Source organism: Haliotis rubra, unplaced genomic scaffold (assembly GCF_003918875.1).
Source record: "Haliotis rubra isolate DU_JTF1 unplaced genomic scaffold, ASM391887v1 Scf226, whole genome shotgun sequence".
Lineage (NCBI taxonomy): Eukaryota > Metazoa > Mollusca > Gastropoda > Lepetellida > Haliotidae > Haliotis > Haliotis rubra.
This window is the reverse complement of record NW_025766292.1, coordinates 1,082,441-1,100,435: the sequence shown is the minus strand read 5'-3', so window position 1 is coordinate 1,100,435 and position 17,995 is coordinate 1,082,441. Positions and strand designations below refer to the sequence as shown.

The 17,995-nt window shown below is 41.3% G+C and overlaps 1 protein-coding gene and 1 long non-coding RNA gene across 2 annotated transcripts in view; one reads left to right on the top strand and one right to left on the bottom strand.

Annotated features, from left to right (window-relative positions):
* Window positions 1-549: 549 nt before the first annotated feature.
* Window positions 550-12,748, top strand: LOC124277719 (WW domain-binding protein 11-like). Its single transcript, XM_046713442.1, has 15 exons — window positions 550-746; window positions 2,057-2,088; window positions 2,913-3,006; window positions 3,255-3,352; window positions 3,550-3,637; window positions 5,402-5,473; window positions 5,837-5,930; window positions 6,733-6,842; window positions 7,245-7,427; window positions 9,906-10,108; window positions 10,295-10,541; window positions 10,696-10,887; window positions 11,019-11,312; window positions 11,607-11,732; window positions 12,088-12,748. The coding sequence occupies exons 1-14, from the start codon at window positions 683-685 to the stop codon at window positions 11,729-11,731; spliced, it is 1,896 nt and encodes a 631-aa protein (XP_046569398.1). The 5' UTR covers window positions 550-682; the 3' UTR covers window position 11,732; window positions 12,088-12,748.
* The window catches only part of LOC124277721, a 17,864-nt gene continuing 12,394 nt past the window's right edge, over window positions 12,526-17,995 (bottom strand). Inside the window, exon 3 of the long non-coding RNA XR_006898909.1 lies at window positions 12,526-12,575. This is a non-coding gene — a long non-coding RNA (uncharacterized LOC124277721). The remainder of the gene's footprint in view (window positions 12,576-17,995) is intronic.

Sequence of the window (17,995 nt, the reverse complement as noted above, 5' to 3'; positions counted from 1 at the left end):
TATGCGAGTACATACAACAGCTCGTACACATCACAAATTAGATTTCATTTCACGAATGTTGACAGTTAGATGTTTACATACACAGAAAATATGAAAAGAATTGTCAATGGCACGAGTATGTTCAAGTGAAGTTAATTGAGATCAGAATATGATCTTCAAACGTATCTGTTAATCTGGCAAGATTTAAAATATGTACTTGTTTATGCAGCAAATGGACATATGAACTAATTGCCAAAATAAACATCATGCAATACATATAAAATAGTCAGTGAAATCAGATATTATTACAGCACTGTAGGAAAATAAAGAGACAAATCCATTTAGGCCTTGTTAACTTCAGTATTAATCAGACATACTTCTTTCGTGATCAACTAGTATTAATACATGATCACGAAAGAAGTATGTCTGATTTCGTATTATGCCGTAATATTATATTAGAGATTGGGGATCCATACCGTTTCGAATAACTGCATTTTCGCCAATGCATTAAAGTTACCATCATCTTATGTCATATTTGTTGAAATCTGATGTCGCAAATAAATACCAAAAATCTGCTCACCAGTTGTCACGTGACTGTCATGGACGCTTTGCGCTAACGTAGATTGAAAGTGGAATAACAATCGTACTTAGGTGCTATTTGCAGTTTCCTCGTGTGCCAGTGTTCCCGATAAAGTCTGCAAAGATGGGCAGACGGTCAATTAACACCACCAAGAGTGGGAAATATATGAATCCCACGGATCAGTTCAGTAAGTAGTGCTTAATGGATATGATAACATGAACACACCGTGCAGTACTTTTGGCCCTCTAGACCATGCAGAAAGTTAGAATGATTACACAGCAGCCGAAAGATACATTCACATTTACACCAAGGAGAAAGAAAATCTGTCAGGTATTTTCTCAATGAAACGATTATTTGCTAAATTAGGGTATGTGTGTACGAAAAGTAATACAATTGTACAAGGAGCAGATGCAGTCATGTAAAGCGTGTTCAGTGGCCTGAAAGCTGACTTCCTGGCCAACAAGTGTATTGTTGGGGACTTGATTTGACATTTGTATAGTCCGGAGCATCTTGTGATATATATATGAGCAAGCTAATAATGCAAAGTCTGTGTGTGACAAGGTGTCAACAGAACAGTTGTTTCTCTGCTCCCATGACATCGTCAAGTATGATGTTCTATATCTATTATATACCCTCTTAACTTGCATTAATCTGTTACTTAATCAAACAAATCATAAAGTAGCGATACATATTTTCACGCTTGTCGATACTTCTGCATTCAGGTTAGTTTGACATTAAGTATCTCTCCGTGCATGGGCAGCTCACGCAAGTGACCTCGGTCATACATTCCTCCAAATGACGTCATGAATCAATTCCCACTTTCACAACTTACCATAGGCAAAACAATGACACCATTCTGATGAAATTCATTCATATTTTAATACATACTAACTTGTACAATGGAACGAACAAGTGCCGGAAAATCACAGAAAGTGCTGAGCTTTGGAGAAAGTAGAACCGGCAGGGGTTCAATATGGAATCTGGGGTGCAATGCAGAATTTGACCACATCATCCATATTGCACACCTGTATTACTATCCTTAGTTTACATGGGTATATAATAAGCTATTATCCCACACCCTCAACATGTTTAATGATGTGGGGTTAGAACTGACCCTCATCAACCTATAATCATGATAATGATTGTGAGATAAAGACATTGTTAGGGACTTAGTTGATATGGTGCCAATGTACCACATTTCTGTGGATTGTTACTAATGATATCAATCCCTAGTCCAGACTGGATTTTATTGTCATGCCATGGTTTTATGCAGATACAATATAGACGAGTGTAGTGTCAAACAACAGAAACACAGACACAATAAAGTGCCTAAGAATTCCCCCCTAATTACTGGTACATGAAATAGTCAGCATTACAATGACATAAACGGCTATATGTATATTGTTGGTCCAGTATGTTGAGAAAAACTTCTTATATCTTGTGGTACAATAAGTATGGATAAGTATGATCTTTATTCATTTTTCTTGTTTTCACCAGGAAAGGAGGCAAGAAAGAGAGAACTGAAGAAGGTAAGACTTAGTAATGTAACATGAGCACGGAGAGTACCTGTATGTAGACTGATGGAAACTTATTGTTTCATTTGTATGTAGACTGATGGAAACTTATTGTTTCATTTGACTTTTTATAGTGAGCAGCTAGTTCAGTTCAGAATGTTCAGAATGTTACAAAAGTTAGTAATTCAGTTTTTTCAAAATGTGTAAGCTAATGCTTTAAAGGCACTATTTCAAACCACACTTCTCCAAAAATAAGTAATGCATTTCTCTCAATAAGACTAACTATCAGCCCTCAGGAAAGCTACTAAAGGATATATTTCCCCAAAAATATTATTTAGATTACAGTTTTAAATTAAAAAATATGAATGAATTAATGAACCGTTGCATTAAGTTGACTCTTGCGCCCTCGACCGACCGGACATTATTTCAAATGAACCCCATAGAGTTATGTCCCTTGGATCGCTCTTTACGAATATCCTATAACTCCTTTGGATTGAAACCAGTTCGGCAAACACCGACACCACTGCATGCGACAGTATTCGATGTACAGAGCAATTGTTTACATTCCATATATGGCAAGTGTTCTCTGTTTGGAAGCTGTTTGCCTTGAAATTTCAATTATCGATTTCAGGCAAGTAGTAATGGATATTAAGACTTTTTTTTGCATCAATAGGAATCTAAAGTGAGTGCATATGCCCCAATATATGTAATATAGGCCAACATATTGTCATAAATGTGTGAAATTGTTCCTCTAACGAAGTCTGTATTTGTAAATGGATAATTTTCACATTGTGAAAAACAATGCTAACATGTTCTCAGATGATATCTTGTGTGTTTAGAACAAGAAGCAGCGTATGCTGGTGCGACAAGCTGTACTCAAAGGGAAGGATCCAATGAAGCTGCTGGAAGAAATGGAGCAGATTGATTCCATGGGTGGGTACTGAAATGTATACACTCTGTTATTGTTAAAACAGATTTCGGACAAAGACTAACTGATTGCTGAATTTCAAGTCAACTATTTGCTTAATCAACCTGTCCTTACAGCAGTGTGGTTTATGGATATTAGAATGTCCTAAAGTTCACATGAATCATGTTATGTATCATGCCACAGATGTTTCATCCTTATAAATACATATGGATGTAGTGAACTACTTGCTTATATGACTTCATCTTCCTTACAGAGTACAATCCCATTGAGGCTCCTAAGCTGAATGAGAAAGTATTGAAGGACAAGAGAAAGAAACTCAAGGAGACATTTCAGAGAGTTTTGAGACTTTATGTATGTATCATGAGGGTGTAAGGAATGTATGGTATATATTAGTTTCAGTAAAGAAACATTTGATAAATGAATTCAGTTTCCATATTTTCTAATTATTTAATATTTCAACCATTATCCCTAGAGCTAGCAAAGGTAAAGTGATATTTTGTTAACATTTGAAAATGTTGATGCAAACTAACTCAAGTTGCCCTTTTTAGGACAAAGAAAACCCTGAATATGCTGTGGAACTGAAAAAGGCTGAGTTTGAGTATGACAAGAAAAGACTGCAGATGCAGCTTTACTTTGGTAAGTTGGCATTATAAGGTGTCGGCCTTGTAGTACAGCTGTACTTGGACAGGTGACACAGTATGGGGTATCAGTCACCTGTCATCTGTCCAAGATGACAGTATCAGGTGTCAGCCTTGTAGGATACTTGTACTTGGACAGATGACAGTATCAAGTGTTGGCCTTGTAGGACACTTAGACAGATGATAGTATCAGGTGTCGGCCTTGTGGGACTCCTGTACTTGAGGTGGCAGATATACAGTATCAGGTGTCAGCCTTGTAGGACACCTGTACTTGGACAGGTGGCAGATATACAGTATCAGGTGTCTGCCTTGTAGGACACCTGTACTTGGACAGGTGGCAGATATACAGTATCAGGTGTCAGCCTTGTAGGACACCTGTACTTGGACAGATGACAGTATCAGGTGTCAGCCTGGTAGGATACCTGTTCTTGGACAGATGACAGTAACATGTGTCAGCCTTGTACGATACTTGGACAGATGGCAGTATCAAGTGTCAGCCTTGTAGGATACTTGGACAGATGACAGTAACAGGTGTCAGTCTTGTAGGATACCTGTACTTGGATAGATGACAGTAACAGGTGTCAGTCTTGTAGGATACTTGTATTTGGACAGATGACTGTAACAGGTGTCAGTCTTGTAGGATACTTGTACTTGGACAGATGACAGTAACAGGTGTCAGTCTTGTAGGATACCTGTACTTGGACAGATGACTGTAACAGGTGTCAGTCTTGTAGGATACTTGTACTTGGACAGATGACAGTATCAGGTGTCAGTCTTGTAGGACACTTGTACTTGGACAGATGACAGTAACAGGTGTCGGTCTTGTAGGACACTTGTACTTGGACAGATGACAGTAACAGGTGTCAGTCTTGTAGGATACTTGTACTTGGACAGATGACTGTAACAGGTGTCGGTCTTGTAGGACACTTGTACTTGGACAGATGACAGTAACAGGTGTCAGTCTTGTAGGATACTTGTACTTGGACAGATGACTGTAACAGGTGTCGGTCTTGTAGGACACTTGTACTTGGACAGATGACAGTAACAGGTGTCAGTCTTGTAGGATACTTGTACTTGGACAGATGACTGTAACAGTGTGTCGGTCTTGTAGGACACTTGTACTTGGACAGATGACAGTAACAGGTGTCAGTCTTGTAGGATACTTGTACTTGGACAGATGACTGTAACAGGTGTCGGTCTTGTAGGACACTTGTACTTGGACAGATGACAGTAACAGGTGTCAGTCTTGTAGGATACTTGTACTTGGACAGATGACAGTAACAGGTGTCGGTCTTGTAGGACACTTGTACTTGGACAGATGACAGTAACAGGTGTCAGTCTTGTAGGATACTTGTACTTGGACAGATGACTGTAACAGGTGTCGGTCTTGTAGGACACTTGTACTTGGACAGATGACAGTAACAGGTGTCAGCCTTGTAGGGTACTTGGACAGATGACAGTAATGGGTGTCAGTCTTGTAGGATACTTGTATTTGGACAGATGACAGTATCAGGTGTCAGTCTTGTAGGATACTTGTATTTGGACAGATGACAGTAACAGGTGTCAGTCTTGTAGGATACCTGTACTTGGATAGATGACAGTAACAGGTGTCAGCTTTGTGGGACACCTGTACTTGGACAGATGACAGTAACAGGTGTATTACAGGATGTACAGGGGTGATCTTCATTTATTTACTGAATGTTATCAGTGTTATATAACAGGATTCTTTGTTTTAATAGCAGGAAATGAATGTATATTTCAGAGCAAGTGAAAAATGCAGAGAGAGTGCAGCTTGATCAGATTCCACTGCCTGATATGCCCGTTGAGACAACCAGTACGTATGATAATCTGTCATGTTGGTTTGGGATGGGATCTCTTTTCCTTTCTTATAAAACTTTACTCCTGATTGTTTTAACTTTAAGATTACAATACTGGTCAGCAAAGTATGCATTACTTTTTCTTCTTCATAAGTCTAGGTTAAGGCTATCATCTGGTATTCCGAATACAAAGGTCTTGTGTCAAAATATTCTAAATTCTACACATGTACATTATTTACAAAGTTAGTGTATGACAGTCAGTTGTGGATAGTTCAACATCTGTTGTGCTGTGTCTTCATTCATCAATCATTCATTGGGAAACAGTTGATACTTGTCCACCAAAACCAACATCTCACTTTGCTGTATGTTGCTGATTTCAGTCCCCTCCATGATCCCACTGCCCAATGAAATGCCCCTCCCTTTCCCGGACCGCCCACCAATTGGGATCCTGAAGAAGACCTCTGCATACTCTGGGTAAGATGACATCCTAACTGACATTGTCGTGCTTGTATCTGTGGTGGTTATACCGTGGGGTTGTTGGGTAGGGGGTGCTTGTATCTGTGGTGGTTATACGTGGGGTTGTTGGGTAGGGGGTGCTTGTATAACCGGGGTTGTTGGTGGCTTTATCTGTGGTGGGTGGGGTTGTTGGGTAGGGGTGCTTGTATCTGTGGTCTGGGGTTGCTGGGGTAAAGGGGGGTGCTTGTATCTGGTGGTGGTTATCTGGTGGGGTTGTTGGGTAGGGGTGCTTGTATCTGTGGTGGTTATCTGGTGGGGTTGTTGGGTAGGGGTGCTTGTATCTGTGGTGGTTATACCGTGGGGGTGGTAGGGGGTATCTGTGGGGTTATTGGGTGGGTAGGGTGCTTGTATCTGTGGTGGTTATACCGTGGGGTTGTTGGGTAGGGGGTGCTTGTATCTGTGGTGGTTATACCGTGGGGTTGTTGGGTAGGGGGTGCTTGTATCTGTGGTGGTTATCTGATTGGGGTTGTTGGGTAGGGGGTGCTTGTATCTGTGGTGGTTATGTGGTGGTTATCTGGTGGGGTTGTTGGGTAGGGGTGCTTGTATCTGTGGTGGTTATCTGGTGGGGTTGTTGGGTAGGGGTGCTTGTATCTGTGGTGGTTATACGGTGGGGTTGTTGGGTAGGGGGTGCTTGTATCTGTGGTGGTTATACCGTGGGGTTGTTGGGTAGGGGGTGCTTGTATCTGTGGTGGTTATACGGTGGGGTTGTTGGGTAGGGGATGCTCAAGGAAACCACTGACCAGGTGTGATCTTGCTTCAGCATGCAGGAGGAGTACTTTGCCAGGAAGAGAAAGAACATCCCTGGTCCCCCTCCTGGTCCCCCACCAGAGCTGAGTGACAGTGAAGATGAAGAATATGACCCTGCTAAAGGTGACAGATTCTCACATCCTTTATCGTTCGTGTACACGCAACTAAAATAGCAGCTGTTAGGGTGTGGTCATCTGAGTGAAATATATGTCCCTTTAACATTAACCTTGGTAATAATGACAAGACAGCATTTGGATGAATATGTGCCATATTATGGTGTGACAAATTAATGACGTCCTTTGTTTCACGTCATTAATCTGCCTCACTTTAGGTTTTCTCTAGTACTTTAGTGGTTTTCCCAAAGGTACATCTGCCAGGAGAGAGAACTAAAGAGAAAAGTCATAACAAAGCTGATAATGTTCATGTATTAAGACAATAACCTTAAATGGTGGTAAATATTTGTAGGAATTGTAAGTATAAGAGTTAATGTAAACTCTACTTGAGCATGTTTCTGTCATCGTGCAGGGATAGAGGAGAATATTGGGACAGTGGATGTGGATATGGAACATATTCATGCTCATGCCCATGAGATGCTGGAGGAGGTGGGAATCCCCATGCCCGGACAAGTGGCTCCCCCAGGGGATGTCATACCAGCTGGAGTAACAGTCACAGCACCACCAGACTTCCGTGCCAGGGACGAACCTCCAGGTAAGTCATCTGACGTCAACCACAACTCACTGTTTTTTTGTAACTGAAGGTTTCAGGATAGTCTGTAGCAATAAATAATTCAGGTGCACTGTATAGTATCCCTACCCTGTCTGTTGTTGATAGATTAGTATACACAATATTTAACTACAAACATCAACGTAGGCAACAGAATATACTTTAAAACTTTATGACATTTCTTTCAAGGAGAGTATACTTGTAGGGCTATGATGGGTACTCTAGTACCTGGCAATGGATCGAGTACGGCAGGACTCGAGTCCAAATTCAAAGACTCGAGTACCTGACAAAGGGAGATAACTCTAAACTAAACGTGACCACATCTGCAGTCTTGGATGAGAAAGGCCGAATGTATGGGCCCATTTTGATTTTGACACTTCGAAACAGTGTCGCCTTTGCGGCATTATGCTGAGTTTTGCAGGGAGCTCAACAAACTCAATGACAAAACATCTTAACATGAAATTCCAGTCCGTCAGTGTGGACGATTTGTCCCCAAATCCAGTCAAAAAGCAAGCCAGGCTGACGCAGGGATATTTTGGGGATTACAACTGAAAAACATATGAGACACTCACACGCAAGGCCATGATTATGTGCGTTAGAGACCTCAGACCTTTGAACCTTGTTAAAGTTAATGGTTTTCGTGATTTTTGTCACTCACTGAATCCCAGTTATATCGTACCATGTCCAAAGACCCTCCATAATTGCCTTATGAAGGAATATGCCGACACCAAAACTTAGCTTAAGGATATTCTAAAGCAGTCCCCTGCTATATCTTTGACAAGAGATAAGATGACCAGCTGTGCCACCCATGGTTACATCACCGTCACAGGGCATTACATCAGATACGGAGTCTCAAATCATACATTCTTGCCAGAGGAGCGAGAAGATCGCCTTAATGGCAAGAATATCGCTGATGCCTTGGTTTCCATCCAAACAGACCGATGCTAGTCAAATAAATCAATGATATTAGGTTTGTGTATCGTCAAATTGATAACCACGCGTTTTAAAAAAAGATTTCATGTAAGTTTTCTATTCAATACAGATGGTATAGGGGCGGTGGGGTAGCCTAATGGTTAAAGCGTTGACTCGTCACGCCGAAGACCCGGGTTCGAATCCCCACATGGGCACAATGTGTGAAGCCCATTTCTGGTGTCCCCCGCCGTGATGTTGCTGGAATAATGCTAAAAGCGGCGTAAAACCAAACTCAGTCAGTCAGTCAGTCAGTCAGACAGATGGTATAACTTATAAGTGCAGCATTCTTGTGTGAAATTCCATTGAAAACTACTTAAAACACATGCACGTAGCTCTCACTAAAATCTATACTCTAGTTTTCGGGTACTCAAGTCCGGGTCGGGTTTTATCCCCGGGTACTCGAGTCCGATTTTGGCTACCATTCAGAGCCCTATATGCTTGTGATCAAAGTGTAACCAGCTGTCTTCTGTATTCAGGTTTCATCTGGACCTCATAATGTCATTATGAATGTTCATTTGCCATAATTTGTCATATATCTATTGGGCCAATTTATCAGTTAGCAACAATCTGCGAACTAAAGTGTGAATATTTCAGAATAGATTGGAATATCCTGTATGAAAACATTGATGTTGGCATTGTCGGATTGCCTGATTCAGGGGAGGTAACTGTGTTCACTTTGCCTTAACTTGGGAATATCAGGCTCTGATATCAACATCTATTTCAAGATGATATGAAACCATGTCCTGGCCCAACCATTTTAGTTTTTCAGTACCGGTTTTGGGTTTTGCGTATGAAAGTCAGATAAGTGATCAAGCTGGTTTCATATGTACAATGTATCCAGCAATGTACTAGAGTGCTACACTTATGTTAGTTGTTATTGTAAACAGGTACTTAGAAAAATGCATTATAATAGCTTGATAGTAGGATGTATTATCACTGTTAAAATGATAAAGATACAAATTCTTCCAATCATGGAACAGATTTTCTTTGAAGTTATAATAACTAAACGTTTTTAAATGAATCACCAGTAGATTAGGGCAGAACGTGTACACAGCTATTTCTAGCTTTGGATGACTGTACATGCAACTTTCAACCATATCAAATATGCAGTCAATAAGACTACAGGCTGTTATGATAAGTTGTCACTGTTACTTGACTATTCATTCTAAAACATGTCCCTTGAAACATCATTAAATGTCTTGACTGGATTGTGCATTATCTTCCTCATACAAGTGTCACCAGCAAATGAATTTCCTTCCAAACCAGCATTTTTGTCTCTATAATGTTTTCGATTGGTTGGCACCAAAATCTGAATGTGCAACACAAGGTCTTTGAATGATGACAGAATGTGGTGACAAAAGTGTCCTTCCAAACTGAATTACAATTCATGTATAGATGGTAAAAAATGTGTACTTTCTATTTGTGTTGAATGCCTTCTCTACTGATTTATCCAAATTTAGATGTTATGGTCTGTCCCTTTGCCTTTGACAGCTAAACTTCGTAGAATCCGGTTTGAGGATGACGACACTAAAGATGTCAATGAAGTTGAGAAGGACACAAGACTGCGACTGACCTCCAAGTCGAAGTCTAAGGTGTCGCCTCTTCAGGCACGGATGTTGATGATGGCCGGGCAGGAGGTGCCAGAGGATGAGGGGAATGTGGACCACGCTGAAAAGGAGGACAGTGAGGATGAGGTCAGTGTCTGACAGAAGGACATCTGGTGATGAAGTAGGGATGATCAGGGATCTGTTTGTCCAGATATGAACAATTTACTGCTGAAATTTTCCCTCACAGGCATTTTAAATCACCAGACTTAAATTTTTTCCAACTTTTGTTGTATTTCTGCTTTTTTTTAATAGACATGTATTTCACTTGTACAGGAAAATGAGGACGATCTGCCCATGCCTCAGAAGCAGCCAATCCGATATGATCCAAATGAGGAGATGAAGGCACCTGGTACCCAGGATGAGCCAGTAGATCCCCCTGGTATACCTGTACCTCCCCCGAAGATCACCCCAGGCCCTCCAGCTCATACAGCACCTGGAGCCCCTCCTGGAGCCCCGCCTGGTGCCCCTCCTGGTGCTCCTCCTGGTGCTCCTCCTGGTGTACCTCCAGGTGTTCCCCCAGGTAAGTGACAGGTCACAAGATCAGTGACTCAAGTCAGGACAAAAGTGACACACACATATTACAGTTCTTTACTTTATTGATAAGCATTAGTTTGAATAGTTGTTTCTGTGATACTAACAGGTATATGGTTTCTTATGTCTTATCATGCTTTCAGGACCACCTCCTGGAGCTCCACCCATGTTCATGCGCCCCCCACCACTGCGAGGAGCACCCCCTGGGGCCCCACCCAGGATGTTACCGCCAGGCCCTCCACCTGGCAGACCTCAGGGTCTCCCACCTGGCCCCCCGCCAGGCCTGCCACCAAGTCTACGAGGTGTGGGGCCACGCCTACACCCAGGTCATCCAGGTAAGATGGGTATATGTCTTAGAGGATTCAAGTGTCATAAATATATTGAGTTTACTGTGAAACATTTGAGATAGTTGTGTTTAATACTCTGATATACACACATAAACAAAATTCTCTTCGTCCTGTTTTAGGTGTAGGTCCTCCTCGAATGATACGGCCGCCTGGAGCACCACCTGGTATTCCCCCTCCAGGTATCCCCCTCCCCCCAGGGATGGCACCCCCAATGAACCCCAATGTTCTCAGTGCCCCACCCAGCATCATGAAACCCCCTCTCAAGTCTATAGACGAGGAGAAGAAGAACACAGCCACCATCGAGGCCAAACCACAGATCAAGAATGTCCTGGGAGATGTCACAAGGTTCATGCCCACGGCACTCAAGGTCAAGAGAGGCATCAAGGATGTCAAGGGGAGAGTCAAAACAACTGGTTAGTATAGGAACTAAACAAATGGCTTGTGAAACTGCTGTGACTATTTGTACAAACACATTATTATGGTGCAAACAGCTTGTTTGAGATGTGGGATTGACCTTAAAACCTTATTAAATCAGTATTGTTAGAAGTGCTCATTTTAATCTCTTATCATTGTTTAAAAACTTGTTATACTTGGACATGTTTCGTTTAAGTTTTGTTAATATCCTTGAAAACATAATTCCCGGGTTGGCAGGTCCGCAGAATTCTCAATGTATCAGATTGTGTATTTTGGAAACTCTTTTCTTCTAGGCAAGGAAGAGGAGAAGCGATCTTCCAGCACGTCCTCAGTGCCGACACCCGTGGCTGCAGCACAAACCAAAACCAAAGACGATGCTTATGATCAGTTCATGAAGGAAATGGAGGACTTGTTCTGAGGTGAGTCCAAACTAATGGTGAAAACACTTGTGTGTGTGTGTGTGTGTGTGTGTGTGTGTGTGTGTGTGTGTGTGTGTGTGTGTGTGTGTGTGTGTGTGTGTGTGTGTGTGTGTGTGTGTGTGTGTGTGTGTGTGTGTGTAATGTACACTGCACGTGGTTCAGGGGCAGGTAACTTGCTCAGACTTGTTACATTAAATTGTTTGTTCAGATGATAACTTACAGGTTACTCTGTGTTCAGACTTCTGTTCAGACTTTAAGCTATATGTTTGAACAAAATTTCTGTTCAGATTAATGCTAATATCTTATGGGTTACACTATGTATTCTAGTAGATTAGAGACCATGTCCATGTTTCAGGGCCAGCATCTGCCATGAGTATACTAAACCAACCAGTGTGACGCTGTGTGCTTATGCAGTATAACAGGAGTGTAAGAAAGTGACTGTTCACCAGCAACACCAGCTGTCTCAAACATGTGCTCAACATCAGATCACAGGATTCATTTGGAACTCTTGCTATATGTGCAGATTTCAAGACATCTTTATGTTATACGTGTTCACAAAATGTTTCCATGCAGCTGCTTCAGGATCTGTAGTGCATGAAGGAGTGTTGTCATGCCAATATACAGTGGTGCTTTATGTAGCAGACTGGTTGAAACTCATGTGAAATACAGATCTGCTAAATCAGACTTTCACGATCATAATGAATTATCAGCTGTTACACATCCTGGAAGTGAAGACTGTTACATGAGCTGGACCTGGTGAAGCTTCATCAGTCAGGATTGAAGAATCATTTCCAATTATTAACCAACAAATTAATATGGATAAGATAGGTCCATTTTGATTGACTGACTGAAGAGATATGTGTAAAATCACTGCTTATGGTCATAAGAGACTATTGCAGTTTTTCATTCTGGTATGCCTAAGCTTTTATCTGTGTAAAATATGATGCATCCATATGTGGCAAGAACAATGACGGAAGTTGTGTTACACATGTACGTTTGTAGGTGTCATGCAAAAAGGTTTCAGATAATTTTTTCAGGAGAAGAATCTGAGATATTCTCATTTAAATTTATAACATGTATACTTCTATCTTCTCAGTAATATTAAACTGGTATCAGATAGATGTTGCATCACACCTCAACACAGAGAAGGAACCAAGTTCCATCATAGCTGATTCATTGATCTTCATGTTCATAACGATGTGATATTGACATGTGTGGATTTTACCTCATCATGTCCTTCTGTTCTACTCCATTGATGTAACATACTTCATTGATCATGTACATACCATTGTAAACACATGGAATAAATCATTTATTTACCATCAGTGCCACATTCATTTGGTCTGTAGGTTTATGAATATACATTCATAAGGTCCACAAGACTGGAATCTCTTTCACAATGATTGTTAATCAGTAGACATATAAATGTATACATATATCATTGGTCCCATTGAGCTTTACTCCCTGAGAAGTAGAAACCAGTTGCACAGAATGAGCTACACATACTACACAGGTTTGAAAATGTTTCCAGTGCTTGAATACCAAGCCTGATGGGTTACTGAGTAAATGTTGAATATTTTACAAGTACAGTTCTCATTGTGGTATTGTCATTAGCTTCTTTCATGCTTGGCAAAATACTCTTCTCATTAGACCAAACAATAGGATTTTAGACAGTATGTGGGGGAAAAACTGCTGGTTAGAAAACCTTGCCTTGGGACATGGCAACATTATGAATGACATAATATATAAATGATGAGCAGTTAAGCAACGTAACCGTATGGGTCACACACCAAGCTGCATATTTGTATGAAAACATTCATGCTTGGCAGGTTCTTCTGCCAGTTGGTTTGGTGGGGTAGCCTAATGGTAAAGCGTCCTCTTGTCACGCTGGACACCCGGGTTCGATTCCCCACATGGCTACAATGTGTGAAGCCCATTTCTGGTGCCCCCGCCATGATATTGCTGAAATGTTGCTAAAAGCCTTGTTAAACCAAACTCACTCACTCACTTACTTCAGCCTGTTAAATTGGGACAGTCTCAGTTGTAGTACATATGGCTGACTGACTGACAGTTTGGTTTTAGGCCGCTTTTAGCAATATTCCAGCAACATCACGGTGGGGAACACCAGAAATGGTCTTCACTAGTACATATGGAGGAGAGGAACTAGCACAATACCACTGTAACAGTTCATATGATGCGTTTGTGTACGCCAAAATACGCAGTGGAATACTGGAAACAATGACAAACATGACCTTTGGTCCAAGAACGCACTCGCTATTGTTCAAAGTGGCATTGATCCCAAGGCAGTCAGTTACTGTGTTGTTTGGGTGTGTGACTGGTAACGCATGCGAGATGTAACATCGTGACTAGGGTCAAGTATTCGGTGAGTCTTAACAGGTATCCTCCTTCTCAGTATGAACTGAAGCAAAACATCGGTTTTGTTTTCGTTTTCATGAAAAATGATCGATTTGGAATTCCATAGAGGAACAGTTTCCCAGAATTGAACTTCGATGTCATGGTTCATTTCCTGTACCTATTAGCTGATGGTTTGTCTGGTCCAGACTCGATTGTTTACAGACCGCCGCCATATAGCTGGAATATGACTGAGTGCGGCGTAAAACTAACACACTCACTCACTAGCCAACGGGTAACGTTAGAATTAAGGCGATCTATTTCGGAGGTGTTGTTATCATAGGACACGACTTGTCACACAACAGGTACACATGTTTGACTTGGTCCCCCTCTACACAGCTGGTCTACTACATAATGAATTACACTGACTACACTCAGTGTGTTGTGTCGTGTATTTACCTATATTAACCTTTAATCAGTGTATGCACAACGTTGCCGGACTGCACCGGCTCACGCAATAAAGCAGTTTCCTGAAATCTCCGACACCTCGAATCGATTGCGACACAGGACACCGCCATGTATTTTACCAGCCATTTCCTTCGACGTTGTCTTCGCTCAATAACGCTATGTGAGTAATGTGTTGATCGTTGTTTGTGCGCAATGCACCATGGGAACACAGGGGAACCCGGCAAGCCCGAAACAGGAGTGCTGGGTACACAAGTGTCAATGTTCGTCAAGCGATTGTCAATATCGCGCTGTCAAGTGGATCGAATTTCAGATAAAACCTCACAAAACAGAGTAAAATGACCTGACCACTTTGGGACTGTATTCAACACCATTAATGTATAGGTATGGAACTGCCACCAAAGACATATGCTCTATCATGCGTGCATGTGCGCGAAGACCACAGAACTGACGATGTGAGAAACAATGTATTATTCATGCATGTGCTTGCTTTATCCAGGATAGAACACAAACAGGCTTTGTATATGTACGTGGAGTGTTCTTAAATTATTCAACATTGCCTCTGTATTAATGCGCGCGCGCGCACACACACACACACACACACACACACACTTCAGTGAGACTACATCCTTCCGATTTTGTTTCACTTCAAGATCGCAGTTACAGCCGTTGTTAGCTCTGTGCTGTGTACAAGAGTAAATTTTCATTTCAAATAGTAAATAATATATGCAGTGTGGCTTGGAGGAACGCGGTGTTAATCATCCGGGACTTCGTGGCACATCTACTACACACACATTGTTCAACATAGCCTTGTCATCAACAATCACGGGGCGCTGTCGTGGGTAATTACTCAAAGCTAAATTCGGCCAAGGATTTCTGACATAATAAATGTTCAATGTCTGTGAATATGTTACTTCATTCTGGATCAGCTATGTGACTTGCTTGTGGTGAAATGGAGGTATCAGTGTGAATGGATCGAGATTAAATGGATAATCTGGAATCCGGATTACCCTTGAGATCACTGTCAAGGTTTTGTCAGATTTACATGGTAAGAAGGTTAACCAGTCCATAAAGTGACTATCTACATACAGGAGGTACCTGGTGGAGTATTTTCAGTCTACAAACACAAAACTCAGTTGTATGTAAACCGTCGTTATTAACGACAATAATGCAAGGGTACATTTGTGAATATTTGGGCCACTACAACGCACTAATATTTGATTGCAAGATAATGTATCTTACTTTTAAAAATAAATGATTATATTCTACCCTTACCTTTGCTGGGGCCTGCGCCGATTGAATATTGACAAAGCTCTTGAACAATGATTCTTCAAACCAGCATATTTTTAATAAACCATATACAAATGTGAACAAATTGAAAATTTTTCTTTGCAATTTTAAAAGCAGGCTCATTGCTAAATATATGTCCTTCCATTATCACAAGGTATTCGGTTTTGCTTCTCAGTCAATGACGAAAGTAAAGAACAACGTGCACTGTTTAGATGGGTTATAAATGAATCTGCACCAAATGTATCTTACGTGATATTTTTGCTTAAAACCTAGAAATATTTGCACAGACTATCATGAAGATACAGGTGGGATGAGATGGGTGTAATGTCGCTTTCAAGGTTATATTGTATATAGCATGATGTATGTGTGTGTGGCTGCCTGTACTGGTTCATAGGCCCACGGTTTGCTTTGTTAGTGTTACGCCACACTCAGCCATATTCCAGCAATATGGCGGCGGTCTGTAAATAATAGAATCTGGACCAGACAATCCAGTGATCAACTGTACGAGCATCAATCTACGCAACTGGGATACGATGACGTGTCAACCAAGTCAGCGAGCCTGGCCACCCGATCCTGTTAGTAGCCTCAACGACAAAAACGAGGCGACCACGGAGACAGCATGCTGTAGACATGTATACCCCACTCAGACACTGTGTATTGACTCTATATCGAATAGTCCTAGATTTATTCCCTTCATGCTGAGCGCCAGGTACAGTGACTTTCTTTATAAATCTTTTGGAATGGCGCTGCCAAGAGATAGATCGACCGACCTGCCGCTCTCTGGACATGATGCACCCTACCCACTACACCAGCTAGGTGAAACTTGTTGTATTACCCTTGTACTGGTACACATCGTATCCTGACCAGCTGAAGGCTTGTGGTTTATAGTATGGCCTCATCCACCAATTCTTGAAGTTGTCAGGATACGGTGTGTACCAGTGAAGACCCTGGATACAGTAAGCAGGTCGTGACGACTTCGACGTCGTCCCTCCTCTCCAGCCGCAACACTTTACTTCACCATCGACCAGCTCCACTCCATACACTTCTCATATTAAGAACCAAGTATTGATTGTATTTGTTCAGATTTTATTGTCATGTTCACAACATCACAGACCATGTCCTCACACAGGCCGAGCCAACCGCTCGTGGAAACCACACTAACATTGTATAACATATGAACGGATGACACAGCAAGGCGCTACAGCCTGGCACATGTCGAAATACTGGTCACGTGGCGGGAATACTTGGGATGAATACTCGAGTGTGTTTGAAATCATTTAACAACAATATCTAGTAAGACATTTGGAGAATATGACTATTTAGGGTTGCACTTTTGTGAGATAATGATGGGATTAGAAAAGTACATCTTAAATATTTTGTGATGAAAAATCTTTGATATGCACTTTTCAGTTTCGAGTTTTAATAAAGACGTTTCAATAAAAACTCATGAAATGATAACAGTATGTCATTCACTTTTAACAATAGGATTATGTTAGCTTTTGTTGTGAAATATATGGACAGGGTCGGGTCTGGACGGAAATGTACAAGCCTTGCTTAGTTGGAATCTAATATGACAGGAATCACACGATATGATATATAACAGCTGATAACATGTTTGCATCACTTGTCTCCTGACACACAGAGGGAGACAACGTGATACACCTATTCTGGTGATATTAACATGGGACTGGTGGACAAGCAAGCCATTGGGTAAGGTAACGCACAAATAATGCTACATAGTGAAAAACGGTAATGTGTTGAAAACGATATCTACCACGCGTGCCCAGTAAACAAGCCAGGACGCCATTCCACAAAGGAATGTTAGCGCTAAGGTGTCTGTAACAACCATACTTTAACACAGGCATCTTCTCAACGCTAAGACCACTTTGTGGAAAGGGCCCAGATCAGTTGAAACAAAAAACATATTACATATAGGTTCAACACGTTCCACATTCAACATAGTATACTGTCACATGTAAACATTGAGCAGGTTCATGAGCAACTGGCCTTCACTTCAGTCAAAGTGACATGTACATTGATCACCAAAGTCTTTTATTGAGAAATGTCATTTTGAAATATTTGCCAAAGGTTCAATACCAACACCACAGGTTTTGAAATCGGCTTTTACTGATAAACCATAAGGTCAGAAAAAGCGA